The sequence below is a fragment of the Adiantum capillus-veneris genome, chromosome 11 (genome assembly GCF_014529385.1).
Source record: "Adiantum capillus-veneris isolate H3 chromosome 11, ASM1452938v2, whole genome shotgun sequence".
Taxonomy (NCBI): domain Eukaryota; kingdom Viridiplantae; phylum Streptophyta; class Polypodiopsida; order Polypodiales; family Pteridaceae; genus Adiantum; species Adiantum capillus-veneris.
In genome coordinates, this window is record NC_140941.1 from 151,797,917 (window position 1) to 151,823,802 (window position 25,886).

The 25,886-nt window shown below is 42.4% G+C and overlaps 1 protein-coding gene across 1 annotated transcript in view; it reads left to right on the forward strand.

Moving 5' to 3' along the window:
* Window positions 1-24,272: 24,272 nt before the first annotated feature.
* Window positions 24,273-25,886, forward strand: part of LOC147448238 (TRAF-like family protein) — a 52,757-nt gene continuing 51,143 nt past the window's right edge. The window contains exon 1 of the mRNA XM_086524107.1: window positions 24,273-25,782. Within this exon, the coding sequence (XP_086380233.1) occupies window positions 24,393-25,782 (1,390 nt within the window). The 5' untranslated portion in view covers window positions 24,273-24,392. The remainder of the gene's footprint in view (window positions 25,783-25,886) is intronic.

The following is a 25,886-nucleotide window of genomic DNA, read 5'->3' on the forward strand; positions in this document are numbered from 1 at the left end:
GTCGGTGGAGCCCACTTGATGACAGCGTCGACTTTCTTGGGATCCACCATAATACGTTTTGACGTGACTATGAAGCCAAGGAACTCGATTTTCTGTACAACAAACTCACACTTCTCCAGCTTGGCATACAGCCGGTGTTCCCGGAGGCGCTGGAGTACTGCGGTGACATGCTTCTGGTGCTCTTCTAAGGTTTTGCTGTAAATGAGCAAATCATCGATGTAAGTGATTAGGTAGTCGTCAATCATGTCGCGGAAACTGTCATGGATTATTCTGCAGAAAGTGCCTGGACCGCCGGTGAGACCAAACCCCAGGACCATCCATTCCCAGGAGCCGTAGCGTGTGCGGAAGGCGGTCTTCGGGATGTCTTTAGAGGCGATGCGGACTTAGTGATAGCCTGAGCGGAGGTCGATGCGAGTGAAGTATTGGGCACCCTATCCAGAAGATCTTCCATGAGGGGAACTGGGTACCTATTCTTGATAGTTATCTTGTTGAGGGCCCGATAATCCACGCATAATCGCATCGAACCGTCTTTCTTCTTGACAAACAGGACTGGGGCCCCAAAAGGAGAGCTGCTGGGCCGGATGAAACCTTGATCCTCTAACTCTTGGAGTTGCTTCTTGAGATCTTTGAGCTCGGTGTCGTTCATGCGGTAGGGGGCCTTCGCCGGGGGTGTACTTCCTGGGATGAGGTCAATTTCATGTTGAATTTGACTGGGAGAGGGTAGGCCGGGGGGAAGTTCTGGAGGCATGACATCCTTGTACTTCTGGAGGATGGGGATAAGGGAGGGGTCACCCACTTTGGCCTGCTCGATGGTGATGGAGTTGAGCCTTGTTGTGGGCTGCTCCTTTGCTTGCATGATGTAGAGGTGAACCTGAGCTCCTTTCTTGAGAGCCCGCTCTACTTGCTTTGCACTCATGAGATTGAGTTAGGGGGGCGAGTGCTCTGGAACTTTCTGTTTGCCTTTCATCGCTGCTAACTGAGCAGGGTCTTGGCGGTTGATGGAAGGGGGGTTGGTTTGAAGATGCGCCTGGCGGGTGAAAGCTTGCTTTGTTGTGAGTCTGGCGCCTTGTACTGTCACTGCTTTGTCTTGATTATTCAGCAGTAATTGATCCACCTTCATGCCTAGGAGTGAGATGAGATACTTATCGTTGAAGGAGAGACCAATAATTGCCTCGAAGTTGTCCATTGGGACCACTATGAAATCAAGTCGGCATGTGAATTCGCCCATCTCAATCCTGACTTGACGAGCTACCTTGACATTGTTATCCTTTCCTTGGGCAAACTTGACTGTCGTTTCATTGACGGTGGTGAGACGTAGGCCCAGGCGCGCGGCGCATTGTGGTGATAGAAAATTGTGTGTGGCGCCTGAGTCTACCATGATCCATTGCTGCTGGGATCCAATTGTTGCCTAGACATATAAGTTCTGAATGTCCGTTATCGCTGCTGCCATGCATTGCGGGTGGAGGGATACGGCTCCAATCCGGGGTTGCTGGTTAGCAACAGGGCTAGCCAGTTCTTCGACTCTTATTCGGGGGGGGGAGGGTGGTTCTTCTATTTGGAGGGTGTTTACCCTGCTAGATGAGGAGGCTGCTTGATTGCGCTTGCGGACACAAGCGTAGTAGGGGCCATGAGCAATCTTGCAGTCACTGCACCAGACGCGATCGGGGCGCGGGTTGTTATTGTTGCCCTTGTAAGTATTGGGGACAAAATTGCTGGACGTGGTGCTGTAGGAATTGCTCGTAAAAGAGTTGTGCGGTGGTGAGCGGGGTTCGTTGCTTTTGTTATTGGGTACAAATCCGCGGCCTAGCCCGGCGGTTGGGTTAGTTGAGTTGTTGGGGGCAAAATTGTTGGGGCGAGGGTTATTCGGGGGAAAACCTGGGGTTGAGTTTGTATCCCGTAGTTTTTCGGCCATATTGGCAGCCACTTCCCAGGTGTTGGGGTTCTGCTTCTCTACCTTGCGACGGGCCGAGGGCTTAAGGCTGTACAGGAAGCCATGTAGTCTGTTTGCTGTGTGCATCAGTGGAAGTTGAAGCATCAGTCGGCGGTACTTGACAACATAATCTGATATGTGGCCGTCTTGGCGTAGATCGCGCCACGAATCTCTGACTTTGTTGCCTTCATTATCTGGGACAAAATAGCTGAGCATGTCCCTTTGTAAGTCTTCCCAGTCCTCCCAGTGCTTTGATGGCTGTTCAGTGAGGAACCATACATAGGCGTCGTCGGCCAGGAAGGTTTTGGCCACTTGCACCCATCTTCGTCTGCCTATGTTGTTCCACTGCATGTAGTCTTCTACCTCTCTGAACCACTTGTTGAGTTCCAGTGAGGTGCGATGGCCTTTGTATTTCTCTGGGGGGATGGGTTTGAATTTGCCCAGTCTGTTTTCATCTTCTAGAGTTCTCTCAGGGCTGTAGTAGCGCCCTTCACTTTGGTCATCCAGGTAGCCTTCATCTTCGTCGACTGTCTCTAATCTTCCGGGCCGCGGTCGTCTTTGGGTGTTTCGCCGCGTGTTGATATTACTAGGACCCGGGCGGTCTTCGTGTCGCTGGCCTAACTGTGTTTGCAGTAGGTCGCTCAGATTAGCGGACATCACGTTGATTTGGTGTTCTACGGAGGCCATGATACGTGCCTCCAGTCTTTCTTCCATTGAGTCTTGGTGGTCTTGTCGCGACTTCTTCTCTTTGTTCTTCTTCGGGGCTCTATGCGGTTCCGGTTCAGTCCTGTATCCTTCTTCATCTTCTTGATTTCCCGCCATTGGGGTGCTCTTGTGGTCGGAGCCGAGGGAAATTCAAAAATATCGAAAAACTGGAAAACTGCGAGAAAACGGCTTGAAAACGTTGAAAAACTGTGAAATAGTGTAAAACGGGGTCCAAAACGACGAAAACCGCAAAAAACGGCTCAAAAACGGTCCCAATCGGTGTAAGACGGGGCAAAATGAGGTGAAACATTGAAAAACGATGGGGAACGTGGAGAAAACGCGTCAAAACGGGCAAAACGGGCCAAGAATGCGGAGAACGCGGTGAAAACGGGGCGAAACGCGAGTCAAACGAGGCAAAACGGTGAAAAACTGTGGGGAACGTGGAGAAAACGCAAGGAATGGGGCAAAACGGGGCAATCACGCGAGGGACGTGGTGAAACGGGGCAAAACGGGGCAACACGGGCCGAGAACGCGGAGAAAACGTGGAAAAACGAGGCAGACGGGCCGAAAACGTGGTGACAACCACGAGCCACAGGTCGACATCGGGTCGGCGGGGACTCGAGCCGAAGCTCTAATACCAAGTGTGACGCCCTCGTTCGAGGCGTCGCGGAAAAGGGGCCGCGCCGGCTCACCTACGATGCAAACGGGACCTGCAGGCAAGCAAACGCATACACAAGAACGCAACTTGAAAACTAAACTCAAGAGGGACACGAGAGTGAGGGACGCAAACGAATGATCAATATCATAAGAAAGTGCCGAATACAAGGGACGCAAGTAATCACATGAAAACGGGGCTGGCAAGTTGGGGGAAGTGACACAAACTTCCCTTATAGGTATTTTGGTAGTTTTGTTCTCTCTCTCTCTCTCTCTCTCTCTCTCTCTCTCTCTCTCTCTCTCTCTCTCTCTCTCTCTCTAGCGAGGTCTTTCCATGTTAGGCGAGCCATCACCCTCCCCAGGCCCTCAGCCTCCCCTGGGCAAGGGGCTACCCTTGGGGAGGCGTTAAACACAGCCCCGCCCCCCTCAACAAGCTCGGCCTGCTACACACACAACCCGACTTCATTTGGTGGTTCTTCTTCTGCCGCACAGCTCACCTTCTTGCCCAATTTTGGTGGTTCTGCTTTTGCCGCACATCTCCCCTTCTACACGCACAACCAAACTTGCTTACTGGCATTTATCTCCGACAATAGCCCTCGACTTCTACACGCACAGCTCGCCTTCTCCGCACATCTCAACTTCTGCTTCTGTCGCACAATTGCCTTCTACACGCACAGCTCACCTTTGGATTATCGCCCTTGCCCGACTTGACGTTCCTCCTATAGTAGCCCCAATCGACGATTGTAATCGATTGTAAGCCCAAGCCAGAGTGTTTGCAAAGAGTAGCCCCAATCGACTCTAATCAATTGCAAGCCCAAGCCAGAGTGGTCTGCCGTTTGCAACCCAAGCCAGAGTGTTTGCAGAGAGTGTTTTCCCACCGTTGCAGAGAATCGTGGCTACATTCAGCCAAGGTTCACTGCCGGTTGCCTCCTAGCCGAGGTTCACCCACGACAGTAAGCCTATTTTTGTGTTTTTGTCGGTTGGCCCCATTCCCACCACTGCAACCTCAAACAACAACCATGGCTACCCAGGCCTCATCCCGAAGCAAGGCCACCTTTGTAGGGATCGTGGCAATGCCTCCCAAAATGGACAGCACCATCCGACTTCAGAATGAAGTCAAAAAACTCCGCAAGGAAAATGACGAGCTGAAACAAAGGCTCGTAGCAATCGAGACTCGGCTCACTGCAATGGAGAACTACAAGAAGGAAGAAATGGAACAGATGGAAGCCAAGCTCAGCAAAACAAAAGAAGAAGTACAAACCACCCTCACAAAGGCGGTCAAAAATCAAGTACATGAGGTCATTCTCCACAAAGTTGAAGATCACGTGGCATCCACGCTACGCAAACAGCAACGACAAGAGAATCTCACCCTCAATGTTCACATTGGCGGGCTTCCAAGTGACTAGAAAGGAGAGGGAGACCTCAAGTTCCATGAGTGCTTTACTGGCATCCAAGCAACAACCCACATGATAGAGTGGAACCCAGCCACAATCACATCCCTTACACATGAACAACGCACCAACCATGCAATCTTCACTTTCAAGACCAAGGCGCACCGAATCAAAATCCTTGAGCAATCAAGGCTCCTCAAGGACACTAAAATCTGGTTTGCAGAAGACCTCACACCCATGCAACTCAAACAGAAGAAAGTAGAACTACAAAAGGTGTGAGAAGCATGCGCGACAGGAAAATGGGCAGATTATCAAGGAGGTAAAGCCATCATCTAGGAGTTTCAAACTCCCAAAATGGCTCCCCCCTCACCTACCCCCCCTTAGGTTTTTTGGTTTTGTTTATCCTATCTTCCCTTTTTTTTCACCTCTCGTTGGACCCTCAGTCATTAACTGAGATGTAACATTTTTGCTTTTCAGTCCCATAAGTCATATTTGACCTCCGTGGATGATAATTCTATCTATCTATCTATCTATCTCCCCCCCCCCCAGTGCAGTCGTTTTGTAGACAATAGTTCACTCTTTTGATCATAACTTCTTCATCCACACTCCAATTTAGGTGATCTATAGCCTCAATCAAAGAGCACAACCCCCTCTACGCATTGATGTAAAGACAAAAAAATTCAAAGTTATGGAAGGCATTTCTAGTAGCATTTCTGAAGTGAACAGGTTTAGGAAAGTTGGCTCTCATCTCTTATTTTATATACAATGTCTTTCGGCATTCGCAAGGGTTCTTCTTCTTCAATAGGGTCCACAACCAATGTAGAAAATGATCCAAAATCTCCTAAGTGTGGAGATAGCAACACAATCATTCAACCAACGACATCAAAAACCATGATCATGGCATAGTTGGTATCATTGTAAGAGACCGTAAACAAACAAGGTGAAGAATTACAGTAGGCACTTGCAATGGAGAATGGCACGTTAAGGGTTCTTCTGGTTGAGAATGAGAATCTCAAGAGGACACTTAAGATGCAAACAACATGTTTGATGCAACTTGAAGAGGAAGTCAAGGAATGTAAATGCTCTCTTGTGGACTTGAATGCTTTGAAGGAGCGCATGAGCAAAGTAGAGCATGACCATGTATTGAAAGAGGAGAAATTTGACAACATGAGCTGGGATGTATGTGACATGAAAAATGTATGCACAAACAAGTCTTGGTCTGCTGATGTATGTGGTAGCAATGTGGTTCCTAATTCCTTCCTCATGCAGGCTATGGCTCAAACAAAGAATGTAGGAATGGGAGCGACGTTCCAAAAACATTGTTATTTGTAGAATTTTCGAAGAGAAGTTACAGACACCTCCTTCTCTTGCCATTGTTATCAAAGATTTCTTCAAAACCCACTTTGGCATGTACGGAGTTATGGTCTATGGAGCACATGGAGTGGGCAAGCAAGGAGCTCCTCACTTGGGAGAACGGCCAATTGTATGCACCATGCCGGATGAGACCAAATGAAAGATTATCCTTGATAATAGTTGGATCTATTTCACGGATACAAAATGTTTTGTATGTAAATTTCGCACTATTAAGCAACAAAAAATGCGTCGCAAGGCATACGAGGAGAGGAATAAGTAAAACAAGGAGATCTCTCGTGAAGAAAATGTGCCTAAGGAGGAGGCAAGTCCCTCGAGCAAATAGGAATATGTGACCTATGATGCCGAGTTACAATTGAAAATATGCTTTTGGAATTGCAATGGATACCCATGGAATGCGTGGGTTGGCATCGATGAACTAACAAAAAAAGCCGATGTTGTACTTCTTGTTGAAACTTGGGAGATGATACACAAAGGATTAACGGATTGAGGATTACAATGTACATTCATTGATGTGGTCAAAGAATCTCAAGCAACAAAGAGGGCAAGGAGGGGTGTCATGTATGGTTAAGAAAGGATTTAAATATTTTGTATCAATTGTGAAAGATGACAAGTATAAACGTTATGTATAGTTGACAATTATAACACCAAAAAGAGCACCCATTTTTATAGCCGGTTGCTACATTCCTCATCATCATGATTCCCTCTTTTATGCTTGAATGGATAGATATCATCCATTTTTTTATTTAGAAGAGGACATTGCTTATTTCAAAGGCGAAGTTAATGTTAGGATATGAATGCTCACACAAAAACATTGCAACCTGATACTCAACAATTTGATAAGCCATACATTTCAAGGGAGTTGGAGGAAGTTCACTTGTATGATTGTACTTCGATGGATGAGAAAGAGTTGGATCACTGTGGAAAGTTACTTTTATACATGTGTAATAGCACGTGTATGCTCATCGCCAATGGTATATCTTTGTGGAGTGGAACCAATGGATTTACATGTAGAAAACGTAATGGGAATAATGTGATTGAATATATGCTACTCTTCGAAGCCATCATGTATCGCATAAAGGGTTTTATGTTTGGCCAATGGACTTCGGAATCAAACCATTGGGCCTTATGTATTGACCTTGCATGTGGAGAAGCAACTAAGCATGATAATCTCAGCCAAAGGGAAGAGAAGTTATCACTATGTATAGATTTCAAGCAGGCACCAATGTATATTGAAACGGTTGAGCAAAAGTTATGGATGACAAAGCTTCAATATGACGCACCATTGGAAACTAAATGGGAATCTTTCAAGAAAGCTAACTGTTCTTGTGTCAAAGAATGCTTTGCCATAAAGCATGTCCATGGTATCAACAAAGATAGATCATGCAAAAGCTGGTTTGATAAAGAATGTCAAGATGCTCGAAAGTCCTTGATAAAGCTTGATGCAGATATAGACAAAGACAACTATCAAAGTCATTTGCATACATACAAGGCATTGATTCAAAAGAAGAGAAGAAGATGGGAAGTTAGGCAACAATTTTTTCAAGTCTAAGAAAAGGCACGTGCATGTGGAAAATTTTGGAGAAATTTGAGGGACAAGCAGGTTAAGGATTTTGGCAATTTGAGTATTGTGGATATGTACACACATTGTAGGCAGCTATATGAGCAACCAAATGCTTTAAAAATGCCATATTATGGTTCACTCCCATGTATGCCATCGTTTTTTTACTATTGAGGATGTATGCGATGGGCTTGAAAATTTGGCCACTCGCAAAGCTGGAGATCTTCAAGGTATCAAGCCAAGATTATTAAATGGATAGGAGATTTTACACATGAGTGGATGTGTGACATGTTCAACCTTGCACTTCATCATGGTATGCCTTATGGTTAGAGTACTAATTGGGTCAAGCCTTTTCATAAAGGAGGGTGGTATGTAAAGAGTATAAAAAACTATCGGGATATAATGATTGGATCTCTTATGGAAAAGTTGTTTGGGTGCATAATGGAGATGAAATTGAGTGGTTGGACTGGAGAGAATGGCAAGCGTGCAAAAGGACAAGCGGATTTTTGTCAATGTCATAGCACCATTGATCATCTTGTCACTCTTCGTGTTCTCATGGATGAAAGTTGGTTGAAAGGAAAGCAGTTGTATCGTTGTAAGCAGTTGTATCGTTGTTTTGTGGACTTTAGGAAAGTCTTTGATATGATTCCACGTAACAATTTGTGAAGAAGGATGGAAGAACTCCAAGTGCCAAGTGAGTTTATGCTTGCGGTTTCTCAAATCTATGAGAAGGTGATGTGTCAATTGCGCATGGGAAGAGGAATTTCGAAAAAATTTGCAAGAGCTATTTGGGTAATACAAGGATGAAACTCTCTTTGGTCTATGCATTGATCATTTGGAACAAATGGTACTTGACTTTATGCAAGAAGAAGGCATTGAAGAGGTCACTATTTGCAATGGGGTAATCATGCTTTTGTTGTATGCGGATGATGTAGTGCTTCTAGCACACACTTTAGAAGATGCACAAAAGCTTATGGTTGTCCTTGAGAACTTTTGCTTGCATAGTGGACAGATTGTGAATGACTTCAAAACAAAGGCTATGCTTGTGAAAACCAACCATAAGGAGAAGCCATGCATTGTGTACAATGAGACACATGAAATTGTTGAGAGCTTTAAGTACTTTGGCCTTGAGGTTCCGGCCAACCACAAGTGGCATGAATGTTTTATTCGTTGTTTGGGAGCGGGAAAGAGAGCATACTATGCATTTGAGAACATGTATGATGCAAGAAACATCAAGTGTTGGGTTCTGAAGAAGTACCTTTTTGACACATTGGTGACATCAATTCTTCTTTATGGAGTTGAAGTGTGGTGTGGGAGCATCTCAAAGTCTACTTGGAAAGAGTTTGAGAATATCCAAAGGCATTTTCTTACAACCTTTCTCCAAGTTAAGATACAAATGCCATATATGCTCCTACTTCTTGAGTCGGGATCTCTTCCAATTGAGGCTATGGGCATGGAAAGGGTTGTGGAGTACATGATAAAGATGCGTCAAAACCCCTCACATCGGCTTCCTACTACAATTGCATGGGAAGCAAGCAAAAAAGTTCAAAAGATGTATAAAAGCAAGATCTTAAGCAGGGGATGGATGCAAGACATAAAGAAGTGGTTTGGGAGATGGGATGCATTACATTGCTACATGATGCCTCAATTGACTCTTAAGTGAATGAAGCTTTTCTACAATGCCAATGTATTACGGCTCGGGAGGAATTTGGTGTCTTCGTTGAAAGGGGAAATCGTACTCACTCTTATATGATTGAGCCTATCCCCTTGTCAATGATACTCACTATCGCAGCCATTCGGCTTAGCTCTCACTCCCTTCGATGTGAGACAGGGCATTGGGGCAATGGAGAAGAGTCACATTGACTCTACACATTATGCTCACTATGAGTTCGAGAGTCTAAGTACCGCACACTACTAGCGTGCTCAGCTTTTGGTCACATTTTAGCCATGACTTAGACCTATACACTTTCCTCTCCCAGCCACAATGTGGGCTCTCCATTGCGACTCTCATTACCACAATTTTGGAGCATTGAGAGTCACTCATCAGCCACACACATACTACATCCCATGTATCTTTAGTTTCATAGGTCATATTGACCTCCTAGGACGATAATAAAATCTCTCTCTCTCTCTCTCTAGCACTACCATAGTGCAACTAAAAGAAATTATTTAAATGCGTATGCATACCAGTCCTAATCAAGGCTTGCAGGTGCATGGAAGGGAAATAAAAGCGTTGACTGCACGGCACGTGGTGGACATGGCTTATCACCAACACGAAAAAGCATGCCAACATGGCACAATGAATTCAAGCGCCACCTCAGCACAACACTCAAATTATATCATCAGCCCACAGAGACAGATTGTGTAGACTTGAAACGATGTTTTTAATTAGATTCACTAGGTCTCTCCAATCTCCGAAAATTAAAAAACCTTTCAAAACATCTCGAGTGCATAAGTGAAGGGTGAGTTTAGGAAATGAAAAGACCACGTAGGTAGAAAGTAAAAATACTTTTTGTGTGCATATAAATAGAGATGGTCCAATGCACCTTATACATTGTGTTTTCTTAGCCTTTTATTTTTTTTTGATCAATTTGAAAGCCTTCTAGATTCATTTGTTTACATCTTAATAATAATTTTATGGTGAAATGACTCTCGAGTGAGTGCAGCTAGAGTATGTAAACAATTGTGTTGACTATTCATGATGCCTTAGAAGCTGAGTTGATTTGCTATGGATGAACAAACGTATGCAAAGCTAAATCCTTGTTGGTATAGTGTACATCTACTCCCCCCATGATGGCTTCCTATCCACCCCCATTTTTGTTACACAAAAAAAATGTATTGTCACTATTTTCCACCTATGTGCCATCACTTTAGCCTTGGCTTTTGCTTCTATTACCCTCAACCCTAAGCTTTTGTTTGCCCCCTCCATGCCCCCCCCCCCCGCCCCTCCCCCCATGCAAGAAATAGTACAACAGAGCATCTGTGATTTCCTACCCACCATCTTAGGTGACACGATACTTGTTCCTTTATCCTAGAAGATGACGTTAAAAAAAATTATAATTGAACATAGTGTGTGTGTGTGTGTGTGTGTGTGTGTGTGTGTGTGTGTGTGTGTGAGAGAGAGAGAGAGAGAGAGAGAGAGAGAGGGGGGGGGGGGGGTGATTATTTGTAGTCAATATGGTAAGCACATGCATGTTTTCTTGAATGCCTTCACATGAGAGTATAAAAGAAATAATGTTCTCTAAGAAAAAAAATTTGATTTCCTTATGTATAGCAATAAAATAAGCTCAAATGTTGTGTCAAAAAGCTCAAAAATGTTGTTTTAATTGCAAAAGCTCACAAAAATAAGTAACTATGTGGGAAGTACAACCCATTGTTGTACATCCGCAGCCAGTAATAAAACATACACCTGTAGTACATCCCAAAGAACAATCAATTAGATAGGTATGGGTGAAGAAGTTAGTCATGGCCAACAAGCCTAAGCAGATATGGCTACCCATGGCCACAACTCCACAAGTGGCAACCAAAGAAAATTGGTAGTATCCTCCAACAAAATCTCAACAACCTCGACGCAGTTATACTTGGCAGTGGCAACCCAAACGACAATCAAAATCCACCGCAAGCTAACCCGAGTATCAATGGCTTTCGACGAAACCTCAAATCAACCAGCCCCAACCAACCATAACAACTTGGCAATGGAGACTGAAACAACCAACTCGACAGCCACCTCATCAGTCTCCACCAACCAGAAAAACCAAGTACAAGTGGGCACCCAAGAAGCCAAAAGACAACGGTAATCATGTACTTCCACAACACCCATAATCAAAGAAAGAGTGTGACACCTTCAATCTCTTTTGTTCGGCAACATAGTATACATGGAGCCTCAACAACAAAAACCATTAAACAAACCATTCAGTACCTACATCTTGCACATCGTAATGTTACTCCATGCATTTCTTCTATTGGCATAATAGAGCCACCTTACATGGCCTTGCATAGACAAAGGGTTATTGCCCATGCACATTGCACAACCTTTCATCCGAGACGACTCAGAATGGGAAAGGGGGAGTAGCAATCTACTGCAAGCTGATGAGCTGGAAGATGATGAGAATATATATGTATAGTGTCTAAAGTGTATTTTTTGCTAAATTTTACTCTTTACTTGGTTTTCACCTCTTATCATGCACATTAATGAGCCATAGTGACAAAATTTTGACAATCATGGTGCCTAGAGTGAGAGCATGTATATATGATTGTGAGGAATAACTTTGGCTATTTTTTGGTCAAATAATTATAAATCTTAATATTTTTCTTTAATTTTTAGCTGATAAGGATAAAAATTTAATAAAGTTATCAAAGAGAGTTGAAATAAAGTTTTGAAAGCAGACACTGAATCAGCAGAGCTAGAGCTTCAAGCATGTCAATTTTCAAAAGAATTGGTGCAAATGAAAATTTTAGCCAACTTACGGATGATCGAATTCGCAAAATTGAGGGTAAACAGAATGTCCAAAATAACGAGTTGTTTGAGTCGCAGGTGATATGCCATGAGCAATCAAGGCAAATGAGGTAAGAATGCATTTGGGATTATGGGTAAGTCGGATATATATAGCCAAAATAGGGAAAAATAGGCCTCATTTGTATTTTGCTAGAGAGAGAGAGAGAGAGAGAGAGAGAGAGAGAGAGAGAGAGAGAGAGATTAGCTTTCTAGCGACCTAGAGCACAAGACGGGTTTCTGCTTGCTATGGCACTCAAGGTTACAATTTTTCACTTGATTTAATAGGTATGATCCACTTCAAAGCACACAAATCAAAATCAATCTGGGATTTTTGCAAATTTTCTAAGGCAAGCAGAGGGAGTAAAAATGCTCCACCCCAAATAGATTTGGATAGAGCACTGAACAAGACAAATGCTTCAAGGCCATGTGATCAAAGTTGAAATTGGTGGTGGAACATGGGTCATGATACAGTTCCCTGAATTCGAAATTTAGAAAGATATCTCCAGGGGATTGCCCTAACCCATGCCTAAACACTTCTGGAAAAATAGTTGGAAAAAGTGCTCCAACATGGATCGCGATCCATGCCCCCCAACAACTCAAATTTGGACCATGAGTTGTCAAAAGTTAGGTTATAGCTTGGGAAGGTCAACCCTAAAATTTGGGAGCGTTTGGACACAATTAGGCTTTAAAATCCCAAATTCTTGGAAAATCAGTCTCCATATGGTCGTTTTGACTCATGCCAAGGAAAAGTGGTACAAACCTCAAATCAATCAGTATAGCAGATGCTTCGCAAAATTTTGTGTGATTTAGGTTCCAACCATGGATCGTGATCCATGACTTCCAGGTGCAAAGCTGTCAGTTTTAGATCCATGGGTGTATTGAAGTGTCAAGGTACCAAGAGTGTGATAAAACTATATAAGATTGGTTAAATCCCACAAAAATTAACCTTCAAGGTCTCAAAGTTAGAGTTTTTGGGAGACAACCTTACGTAATGAACTTGAGAGGTTTGTATGCTCAAGGAGTCAAAGTGTGACAAAGAATGCTTAGAAAAAGATAAAACTTGACAGCAAGGGCAAAAGGATCATTTAGAGTCAAATTGCAAAGTCAAAAAAATTGGGCCATGAACTAGGAAATTGGGTGAACTTAGTAAATTTGAGTTTAGTAAATTTAGATCTGAATTGAAAAGATTCCATCAGCCTGCTAAGATTATCTATAGAAACATACTCCCAAAGTCTTGACCTATCCTTTTCAAGATTTTTGAACCATAGCCAAGCACTCATGACCTACATGCCATTTGCAATCCAACCCTTAAGTTTCAAGTTAATTGAAAGCCAAAATCCTTGCGAGAATCCCAAAATTCTCTAAGTCAACGAAAAAATTTGCAAAATTTGAGTCGATGGTCAAACCAAAGATCCAAATTCCAAAAGTTTGCACCCATAGTATTCCGTGATCAAGTTGAATCAGATGGTACCAAGATCAATCAAAAATGTGTTCCAACATGGATCGTGATCCATATATCTCTAGCCCAGAACCGACTTGAACCAACATGTCCTAGTGCCTATAGTTGTCTTAAACACACTGGTGAAGTTTGGTTAAATTTGGATCTTTTCTACTTAAGTTATGCTCATTTTTCGATTTATAGTCAACCTTGTGCTAAAACGAATTTTTGGACAACTTTTTGACCAATTTCTTGGAACTAAAAGGTTAAATTTTGTAGTAGGATTCCTTGTTGATGTGCACATAAGGAATAGGGAGCTGCTCTATATGAGATAGTCGACATCTCGTCCAATGAGAAAGTTCATGTCATAGATGAGGAGCTACAGAGATACCATCTTTCCCAGAGAGCTGTGGACCTTACATCAACAGTCAAAGGTGATGGACTATGCTCGATGGTTGCAATTGGATAGCTTCTTTTGTCTATCGCCATGGGTTACTAATTTTGAGAGAGCTCACGAGCTTATGACAAGTATTCAATACAATGGTGAAGCAACACTCGTTGACAAAGGTGGAGCCACTGTACAAGTCAAGATCACCCATTGACATTATTTGTCAGGTACTCCACCTGCCAGCTCGCAGTCACAATTTGCTACTAAATACCAAAGCAATCAACAATGACAATGCCATCCTTGGGAAATTACCTTTACTTCGTGACTTTCATTGATGATTACTCCGAGCATGCATGGGTATATCCGCTTAAAGCAAAGTTTGAAGACACTAATGTAAGCTCACAGGACATTTATGACACTTTGTTGCCTCTTTTCAGTGGTGGAAGTTCGAATGTAAATTCCAATGAGGCAAATGTACAGCCTATGGGGGTTTGTAAAAATGTTACAGATCAGCATATTATTGATGTAGATGTACATGATGTACTTGATGAGGAAAGGGTTGAGAATGAGCAGGATAGAAGTATGCCAAAATGGATGGTGCATACTTTATGTGACAATAAATTGGATGCACCTTTGTCTAGTCATACTCGTTCAGGTTCTCACCATGCATCTTATGCATCAGATTGTTATGCTTTGGCTGTGTCTAGCTTATGTGATGTTGAGGAACCTCTATCTTTTGATGAAGCGCATTATTCATAGTCAAATGGTGAGATTGATCGATATAAGGCTAGACTTGTTGCAAAGGGTTATGCACAACAAAAAGGCATAGATTATGAAGATACTTTTGCTTTGCTTGTCGTATGACTATTGTGCGTTTTCTATGTGCATTAGCAACTCATTTTGGTTGGAATGTACATCAATCAGAAATTGTTATTGCTTTCTTGAATGGTGACATATTTGAGGAAGTTTATGTAATGCAGCCACGTGGTTTTGTCATTAAAGGGCAGGAAGATCAAGTGTGCAAATGTAAGAAATCTTTGTATGGGTTGAAGCAATCTCCTCGTGCTTGGTATGAGAAGACTGACACTCATTTGGTCAAACGAGGCTTTCGTAACAGTTCAACAGAAAGCACATTGTGTGTAAAGCATGAGGGTGATGTACTTCTCATTGTCGTTCTCTATGTGAATGATTTGTTGATCATTGGACCAAATGAGAGACATGTTGTTGAATTTAAGGCTGATTTGAATGCTACTTTCAAGATGAAAGATTTGGGGTTGTTGCATCATTACTTGGATATCAGTTTAAGCAGTGTGATGGTGGTATTGCCTTGTGTTAGACAAGTTACATATAGACATTGCTATGTAAGTTTGGACTTGAGGATTGAAAACTTATTGCCACTCCTATGGAAATAGGTTTAGAATTGAGTCTCCATGATTTTGGTGATCTTGTTGATGTCACTCTTTACCAAACTGTTGTTGGCTGCCTTATTTATGTTGGTCATCCTGTCGATGTCACTCTTTACACGAAATTGTTGTTGGTTGCCTTATTTGTGTATGCAACATGAGGCCGGATATTACAATTTGCAGTCTCATAGGTCTGCAGATTTATGCATAGCCAAGGGTCTAAGCATTGGTAGGTTATCAAGAGGATTTATTGCTACTTGAGTAGAACTTTACATCTTGGCTTGTTTTGTTCCAAGGGGAGGTCATTGCCGCCAAATTTACATGCTTTTTCATACTTAAATTGGGCTAGTTGTTTTGACACACAAGTGTCCACAAGTGGTTTTTGTTTCATGCTGGGCATCTCATGCATATCATGGCTGAGCAAGAAGCAACCTATTATGTCCCCTTCCAGTTGTGAGGCTGAGTGCAAGGCAGTCTTCACATCTACGATTGAGTGTGTGTGGCTCAGACGCCTAATGGTGGCTGATTTGGGTGTTGGACAGGACACTGCCAACACTATCTACATTGATAGTTAGAGCACATTGGCAGTGTAATGGAAATAGCGTATGAACTTTGAGAATAGAGGAATTAAGAGAATTAGAGCGAGCATTTTTGTGAGACTACTTTGAGAACATAGAGGGTGAACTTAATTAGTGGTAGCAACATAACCATACATTGAATTAACTTGGCATTAGCAATATTTTGCAAGAGAGAGAGTTAGAGAACTTGACAATAATTGAGGACCGGATTTATGTGGAGCCGGTCCCCCCTCCAATAGGCTTTTGTATTATAGATTCTCCCATCAAGAGAGACTTGGTACAATACAATGTTTGTGTTCCTTGTCACCTAGGTGATGCAATGAAGATGGAAAGCTTCATGCATCATGAGCATAAAATAATCTTTGTAAAAGCATTAATCATTCTCAGCCTCAGTCCCAAGGCCTCAAACACCTTCAAAGGCGGAGAGAGCTAGCAGGGAATGAGGTTAGGAAAAAGGAAGAAGAAGCATTCATAGGAGAAAGAAATAGTTCCTCACTTATCATCACTCTTCTTGCTTAGCATAACATAATAGCATAGTAATGAAGATGGCAAGCTTAAACATTGAAGCATGGCTCTTGGTTGGATTTTCATTCCATAGCCAAGAGTGTTGGTGTAGGCTCTCAACTTCTCAACAAGCTTGAAGAAGGAGATGGAGCTCTTGCACTTTGCTCTTCACACAATGAGTGTAGGTATGTGTGTGTGGAAGAGTATACCCCCCAAGCTAGCCCCTAGCTTCCTTGGTCGACCCCCCCTTGTAGCTCATGCTAGAAGATGATCGGACCCCTACAAGCCTAGCCACTCACATGCAGGGTGCATATCAAGCAACCATGCTAGCCTTGGGACAAGTGTCCCCCTTTCCCCTTTTTGAGAGAGGACTTGATAAATGCATAATCAATTAAATAAATTAGATAAATTATCATTGGACCCCTTGAGAGGCCAACCAATAGGATTTAGGCACACCACGAGGGCAACATGAAGAGGAACTTGACAAGTGTCCTAGTTGCTTCTTTAGACAATGCTTGACTTGTGTGAGGGTGCGTGTGTTCTCTCTCTAGCTCCTACAATGAGGGCTCACCCCCCTTGATCATGTTGAGTTTTGTGAACACCTTGAACCCTTCAAGCTTGGGGAAGGTTCTCACTTCAAGCTCAACTCTATCAAGCCTGGAGAAGGTTCCCACATGAAGCTCAACCCTAGCACCTCAAGCACGACAAGCGCCTTAAGCTTGGGCCGGGTTCCCACCTAAAGTACAGTCCTAGCTTGCCTAAGGTCAAAGGAATTTTTTAACACTAACCTTTGGAGGTCTTTAATGAAGCTAAATATAAGGTCTTTAAGCTCCATTAGGTAGCATTGCTCTTTGACATACCATCTCTCATTTGGACTCCTTTAACCTTGGCCCCATGTTGAGACAGATCCATAAGCACATGTCTATATTCTAATCCTTGTTCCCATTTATTATCCCACATTAAATGATCAGTTTAATTGAAATAATTTGGGTTGGTTGGATGTTAGATTTTATGACAAATAGTTGCGAGGAACCCAGTTTTTCATGCTCGCACAAAGCACATTGAGGTGCATTACCACTATGTTAGGGAGAGGCTCTTAGCAGGAGAGATCAGCATAGCTTATGTGCCAACACAGGACAACCTTGCAGATCTTTGCACAAAGGCATTGTCTCTTGAGAAGTGAGAAGCTTGCTACAAAGCTTTGGGCTTACTCCTCTTTGTGGACTGATCATGTCCTCAGGGCATTGCACTTCCCTATCCTCTATGTGCCAGCTCTCATTCACCGCATCACTCCCAGGGGGATTTGTTACCATATACATGTGGTAGTGATGTGTGTGAACACACTTAGGACCGTTGGGGCATTTTTTCTCTCGTTAGGAGGTTTTTTTTCCCTGTGCATTGTATATACGCCCATCAATCTAGGGCTATCTTATCTTTCCACTGCACACTAAGTGCCTTGAGCTTCCTTCGTCTTCTCCAAGCTATGTGTGTTTTCTGCAACCCTAATTCCAACATCTTTGCACTTTGAGCTACCATCATCGTGTCTATACTCTCTCTCTATGCTTTTTCTCTTGGTGTAACCCTGACCCTAAGTTGCATATCTCTAATCCTAATAGCACGATGGTGAGCTTAAGGCTTCATCCACCATAGCCTAGTTCGCTAACGATGTTTAGGGTTGAGTTCTTACAAGTGGTATTGGAGATGATAGTTCCATACCTAGATCTATCTATCAATTTTGCATTAGCATTCTTAATAATCCCACTCCCTAATCACCATTTGGGCACGAGCATGCTCCACTACCCTTTGGTGATTAGAGGAGAAGGAAGTCATACTTAATTTTTTTCTTTGATTTCTTGAATAATTTCAATTAGCCTTTGCACTTTGTATGGCTTTTGCATAATTTATAAAATTATTCCTTTCATTTTCATAATCTCTTTGCATTAGAAGTGTGTGTCCATAGGCATAATCAAGAGCTATTCATCAACTATCTGTTTACTCTAATCAGATCTCGCACGAGCAACTAGTTGGCAAATTAAAATTGCAAGATTAGTGCATTTTTGCTCTCTGTTTTCTTTGCAATAGCTCACAAGAATTTTGTGTGTATGTTTGGATTTTGAGTTTTCAATGCTCACCTAAAGCTTTAACTCTCACAAGCTCTTTTTTGACTTTGAAAGTGGTGTGGGACCCCATAATTTTAAGAGGGTAAAGTCAAAGCCCCCTAGGGTGCACAATCTTGTCGGACCCAAGTGGATTTGATAATCCCTTTTGGGCTCGAGTCTAAGAACTTTAAGCCCCTGCATCAAACTGCTTTTGCTGACCACCGACGTGAGCTGCCAACTATCCACACCTCAGCTTTGCCACAACTCGGCTTTATTCGAACGCTTTCACTTGTCACTTGCTACCAACATCTCACACTCTTGAACATCTACAACTTTGTAACATCGCTTACCATATGCCACATGCATTCACCAATTTTGTTGTTGGTGCAGGCAAGACTCAACAACTGATCATTGGCCAGCGGCCCCACTCAACTCGTGTTGTGTGTGCCTTAACTTCACACTTATATTCAGTTGCACTACTGCTCATTAATTGGCTCACTTGCACTTACAACATCCGAGCGACCTTGTGGCCTTGTATCATAATCAGCCCACAAGTTCCTAACACACACTGCATCTCCTACTTTGGTCAATTGCACTGTCTGCTTGCTTTGCAGAATTCCGTTAACCGTCAATCCACATGCTCCACTTGCTACAGCATGCGTGTTTATTGCCTTGTTTTGCCTTGGCCCGCTTGTCAATCTGCTGCAAATCACCCACTTATAATCACCACTTGCTACCCATATGTCGCTACGTCATGCACTCCCCGCCTATGAGCTTATCAAAAGTTCCCCCCTCATATTTAATTTTGGGATTTGTTTTTTGGCAGGCCATCCCACACTCAAGCACTTTCTCAAAAAATTGAGACAGAACCTTTTGGCTCACACTCCCCTCCCAAGGAGCCATTCCCACGGTGCAACTTCCCACTCCACATCCCTATTTAGGGGCTCTTCCCACAGTCGAGGAGATTGACAAAAGCCAAGGCTTCTCCCACGAGCACTGAGAGGGCGTAATCAAGAGATCAACGAAGCACTGATCAATCCCTCTCTCTCGGAAGAGGACCACATCCTATGATAGGATAAACAAGTTGGGCTTAATCAAGCTATTCTCTTAAAGGCTTGATCAAAGATCGCTTCAAGGGGAAGGTACCACCACGAAGCTTAATTTTACATTTTGCATTTGCATTCTTGTAAACCATTGGGTAGACACTCCCATTAAATTTGTAAGATCCCCAATTGCATTTGCATAAAATCTTTAAGATCGGCATCTTACACGATAAAGATGAGCATACACAATGACATGTATGTGTGTTTTGCACTACTAGCCATGAAGGTTGCATCCTCAACAAATTGGACCAATGACTCTAATGAAGATCAACATCAAAATGAAGAAGGCGGATGAAGATGAAGAAGACAATGACAACAACAATGGATGATGATAACAAATTGAAGAAAATTTTGAAGAGGACACACATGAAGACATCTTCACACAAAAAGAATTAAATAATTTACTGTACTACCTAGGACTACTATTGAGCCAACCGTTTCACTCGTGAACCATAGTGATGAATCTAGTAGAGAACCGCTATGATGTATCATGTGACATTGAACCATGGTTGTTGTATCCATTGAGAATCGCCACGACATATGTGATTGAGAACCATAAAGTGTTAAATCCAGTGAGAACCACAATAATGTATCAGGTAGATGAATCATGGTAGCCTATGAGTACACCATGACACAAACATATGAATCCAAGAATTAAAAAAACTTTGTAAAACCCCAAGTTTGGCTTAATGGGCCAGTTGTTAGGGTAAGCCCAACTTGTGGCACTATGTGGGAAAGATCTCTGCCACCTAGGAAAAGATAAATGATGACATGGCTCAATAGCAAGAGGATGAAACCTCTCTAGCCAATGATTGTAAAGCACTAAGCCTATATTAGAGGCTATTTTCTAATGAATCTTTGCACTTTGAGCTATCGTCATTGTGTCTATACTCTCTCTCTATGCTTTTTCTCTTGGCGCAACCCTAACCCTACGTTGCATTGCTCTAACCCATGGTGCAGGTTAAGGCTTCATCCACCATAGCCTAGTTCACTAACGACGCTTAGGGTTGAGCACCCCAATTCCTACATTTCGCACCTCTCCCTTGTATAAGTGCTACATCCTTTTGTGGTCTATGCAAGTCACACAATATGCCAAAAGAGGCATCTTACATCCTTGCCAATAATCTTGAGTTCTTTCTCTCTACCACCTTCTCCAAAGAGGATATCTATTGGAAAAAGGCAGTTTTGCAAAATGTAATAACTAACCTTATCGAAACATAGAAATAATATCATAAATGGGTGGAGTTTGAAAGAGTTCTCAATCAAATCCTAAGGGTCAATCATTTCAACCCTTAGTATTATGTAGTTTGTCTCCGAAAAGCAAAATGTGCTTTTCAAAAAGCAAGTGTAATCATTTGTGGAAAATAACAATTCTACATTCATAGATCTATCCTTAGATATGAAAGGTTGAGTATGTTAAAAGTTTGCTTCTTTTGATAAAATCTCTCGCATGTTCTTTTAATAAATTATCAAGTACCCGTAAAAGTAGCTAAAGAGGATGATATTATAGAAGTAGGCAGCAAGTCCAAAATTGCCATATCTTTCAAAATCTTTCAACCACCCCATTGGGCTTCTTGTATTTCTTATAGCTTAGAAAAGAGCTTATACATTTTTTTTGTGAATCATTAGTATTGTACTATAATAAGAACCAAGATAGCATTGTATGGCACTTGTGATGCATAGCTAGTAGCTTCAAGTAACTCTCACGATCACACGACCATTTAAGTGTTCTTTATATCACTAAATAACCAAACATGATTTATTCTCTTTCACCTCTCTCCTTCTTACAAGTTCTTCATCCTTTTGTGGTCTAGAAAAAGACAACTTACATCCTTGTCTCAATAGTCTTTAGTCCCTTCTTCTTTGCCACCTTCTTCTAAGAACATACTTATCAAAAAAAGATGCTGCTAAAAAGTAACCTTCCTAAAAGATGATAATAACACCATAAAATGGGTAGAGTTCGAAGAGATATTTCTGTCAAATCCTTGGTTGTGCAATTTTCACAACTAGAGTGAAGTTATAGCCATTTTCATCGAGTGCTATCTTGTAGGTGTGGCTAGACCAACCTCATGCCCTCAACCATCAACTCTCAAGCTTCTAATGAAGCTCCACCCCACCAAGTCCTTATATAGTCGGGCCCTACCCCTTGTATATAGGACCACTTACCATGTCATCTATGGGGAAAGCTACCCTCCTAGGATAGGTCCTAGTCCTAGGCGCATAGTCTCTAGGCTCCCAACCCATGCTTAACCATCATATGTGACACTCCATGAGTTGTGTTCTAAGAGAAATACAATAGAAAATGAATGCTAATTGCTCATTTAATCTATCCGAGGAAGATGATATTGATAGCTTGGAATAAGATGACGAAGCTGAGCTCATAAAAAGGGAAAAAAGCTCACAGGTTGGCCTTTATAAATCACTTTGAGCTTCAGTAGTTGTCGTGTATAAAATCATGAAACTGATTGTGAGAATGTTTTAAATAGATGCAACAGGGCTCAAAAGCCTATGCTAACAACAAAGCAACCTGCACGTGCATCCTAAAAAGTATGCTTATTACATTGAGAAAGGCGCTTAAGCACATTGAAACTTTGAGCCAAATTATCGGAGTATTAGTTTATATTGGAGGGTGCTCTATTGGAGGCGTATGCTGTCGTCTCTTAGAGTGCTCTCGATGCACTCCAAATTATATTGGATGGTGCTCTATTGACAGTGTATGATGTTGTCTCTTAGAGTGCTCACAATACATTCGTCATTATCCCTTTTTTGTACTTATCATTGCCTACAAAACATCAACATCTCCATCGTCATCTCCTCAAAGGCTCTCTAGTGCAACTAACTCCCTTTTGGGATTTGAGAAAACTCAAGGTTGAGAAAGTACTTCATGTAAAAGGAATGTTGATTGCAAACAATAAGAAGGAGCAAAAGTAGCATCACAAGCAATTAGAATGTTGATTGCAAGGAATTAGAAAGGATGGAAGCAAGAAATCGATCACAACTCTCCTTTACCTCTCTCTCTCTCTCTTCCGCGTACAGTCACACACACATGTATATCCAACAAGACATAAGTGACTACATGCATTGAGCACATTCACAAAAGTGATAACATTTTTTGCCATATTTTATCATTTGAAAACAATGTAGATCTACCTTCATTGTCGGACATACCCTTCCAAAAGTGCAACTCAAGAGACTATATAAGGAGCAATCCCTCATTCTACATTTACTAAACAACATTTTTTGAGCTTCCCAGCTCTGACCTGAGTGGCATCTCCGAACAAGACACTTCTTAAGGACTTTTCACACTTCCAAAAATGCACGACACTTGGCATATATTTTAAGCATTGGCAAGCACAAGTTTCATTTGTGCAAGTCGACATCTCACCTCATGTAAGATCCCTTAAAATGTGCTCATATATGCATAGGTGATTCAATGCTCACTCAACATTTGTTTAAAACGTAAATGCGTTCCACAAGAAGCTTATGAAATACTTTTTGTGCTCTCAAATCTAGAATGCATTGGCGTAAATGTCAATCACTCTTCCTTACTTTATTTGGTTTGCCCTTGTCAACAGATTGCAAAATGCCACATATACATTGGAAATGCAAGCATAGGTGATCACACAATGCTCACTTTGCATGTAATGGAAATAGTTAAGATTGCTCATATGTCACATTTGGAGGGAAGGCTTGGCTCTGCATGCAACAAGATAACTCACAACTTTTTCACCTTACCCCCCAACAAGCATACCTTGCAGTTAATGCAACCCAAACAATGACATTCGGAAGAAAAGGCTTGTCAAATAACTACATTGTGCACACCATTTGTTCTAATCTTCCAAAAGAGCTTGATGTGCTTTCCCTTGTTGAGGGAGAGAGATAAATCTCTCACTAAAGCCATAGCCAACTTCTCCCTATGATGACAAAGCAACTCGTATTCAAATCAACACAGTGAGAAGAGAAAATTAATGAATTGTCACAAACTTGCCAAATAAATTTATACGTACAAAGTTGGTCTTTTTGGATGTGCAAGGCCCTTTCACAAAAGTGACAAAAGTCTAATGATACCATCATCAAATAATCCTCTAGTTGGATGCGAGGTTGAATGAAGGCCAAATGTATTCGATAAAAAGGAGGAAAAAGTATACACAAGTCTTCTTGAAGGATAGCAAGCATCTTGAAATGCACATGGCCACCCACCATATTAGTTTCAATAAATATGTAAATGACCCAATTCATTGCAAATATAATAGATCTCACATGCCACATTTCTATCATTAGTTATATGGCTGTTTAAAAATATCTCTAACATTACTAAATCAATTGAATAGATTTCATGACAAACTCACTCTCTTGCCCTCTCTCCACTCTCCTCTTTCTCACGATTTAACTTTCATGGACTAACTTAAATTAGTAATTACTCCAAATCACTAACTCGATGCAAATGCGGCTACCGAGCCCTCCAATTTTTCTTAAGGGTCATTAGTTTTTTCAAAATTTGACTAAATGAAAGGTTTATTGACCTAATGACCTCCATTCCTAGGATACTTAATAGTTAAAGCCTTCACCATAGCATGGTTAGACTAACCATGGGAGGTTGATTATATAGTGATGATGCATGAAATAATGGGTTGGGGCTATATAGGTTTCTCTCCCTCTCTCCGGCATCATCTCGCTCTGTCTCGCAGACCCATCATCATCGGGAAGGGAATGCCCTTGAGGCTGAAGGTAGGCATTGCGATTGGAACAAGACTTGTTGGTAGGCGCTGGAGATGAAAAGAGGGGGGGGAGGGGGGACGGCAGCAACAATGGCGACAGGAGGGGGAGGAGGGGCGATGGCTAACAAGCAGCAGCAGCAACACCAGCAGGGGCAAGGTGAAGAGGCTGCAACCTCGTCTTCATCAGAAACAGGGGGGGTTGGGGGCTTGGAGAGCCCGGCAGCCGCCCTTGGCCGCTCGGAGAAGAGTGTACCCGCCCGTGGTGGAGATTATGCAGCCGCTGATGAGCCCCGTGAAGGTGGGCAGGAATCTGTTGTTGTTGAGCGTCGAGGAGACCATTCTGCCATCTGCAAATGGACCATTTTTCATGTTACAAAGGTCAAGGCACGAGCTTTATGGAGCCGCTACTTTGAAGTCGGCGGTTATGATTGCCGGCTGCTTGTATACCCAAAAGGTGACTCTCAAGCGCTCCCCGGCTACCTGTCCATTTACTTGCAGGTCATGGATCCCCGTAGTTCATCGTCATCCAAATGGGATTGCTTTGCTAGTTATCGCCTCTGCGTGGTGAACCACAAAGATGAGGCCAAATCCATACAAAGAGACTCCTGGCATCGGTTTTCTGGCAAGAAGAAGTCTCACGGATGGTGTGATTTTACCCCTTCTGCAACTGTATCAGATCCAAAAGCAGGCTTCTTGATAAGTGACACTGTTCTCATCACCGCTGAGATCCTTGTTCTACACGAGTCAGTCTCCTTTTCAAGAGAGAATGAGCTTCAGCCTATGCTGGGTCCAATGCCTGAGGTTCTCAGTGGGAAATTTACTTGGAAAGTGCACAATTTTGCCTTGTTTAAAGAAATGATTAAAACTCAAAAAATCATGAGCCCTGTTTTCCCTGCTGGAGAGTGTAATCTTCGTCTTAGTGTGTACCAATCATCTGTAAGTGGCATTGAATATCTATCCATGTGCCTGGAGAGCAAGGACACTGAGAAGTCAGCTTCAATGGAAAGAAGCTGTTGGTGTCTTTTTCGTATGTCGGTTTTGAACCAGAAAGCTGGCCAAAATCACATGCACCGAGATTCGTATGGTAGGTTTGCCGGGGATAATAAGAGTGGAGATAATACCAGTCTTGGTTGGAATGATTACATGAAAATGTCTGATTTTATAGGAGCAGAGATGGGGTATCTGGTCGACGATACTGCTGTCTTCAGTGCTTCTTTCCATGTCATCAAAGAGTCTAGCACATTTCCCAAAAGTGTTGGTTCTATGTCTGGACGAGCAGGAGCCAAAAAGTCTGATGGTCATCAGGGAAAATTTGTGTGGAAGATAGAGAACTTTACAAAGCTGAAGGATCTATTGAAGAAGCGCAAAATAACAGGGCTCTGCATTAAGAGCAGGCGATTTCAAGTAGGGAACCGGGATTGCCGGCTGGTTGTTTATCCTAGAGGTGTGAATTTTGGTGCTTATGCTCCCTTGGTTTGTTGCATGCACTTTTACTGAAATTCATCTTATTTGGGCTTGAAGAAGTCCTTTCTATCCATACACTAAGAT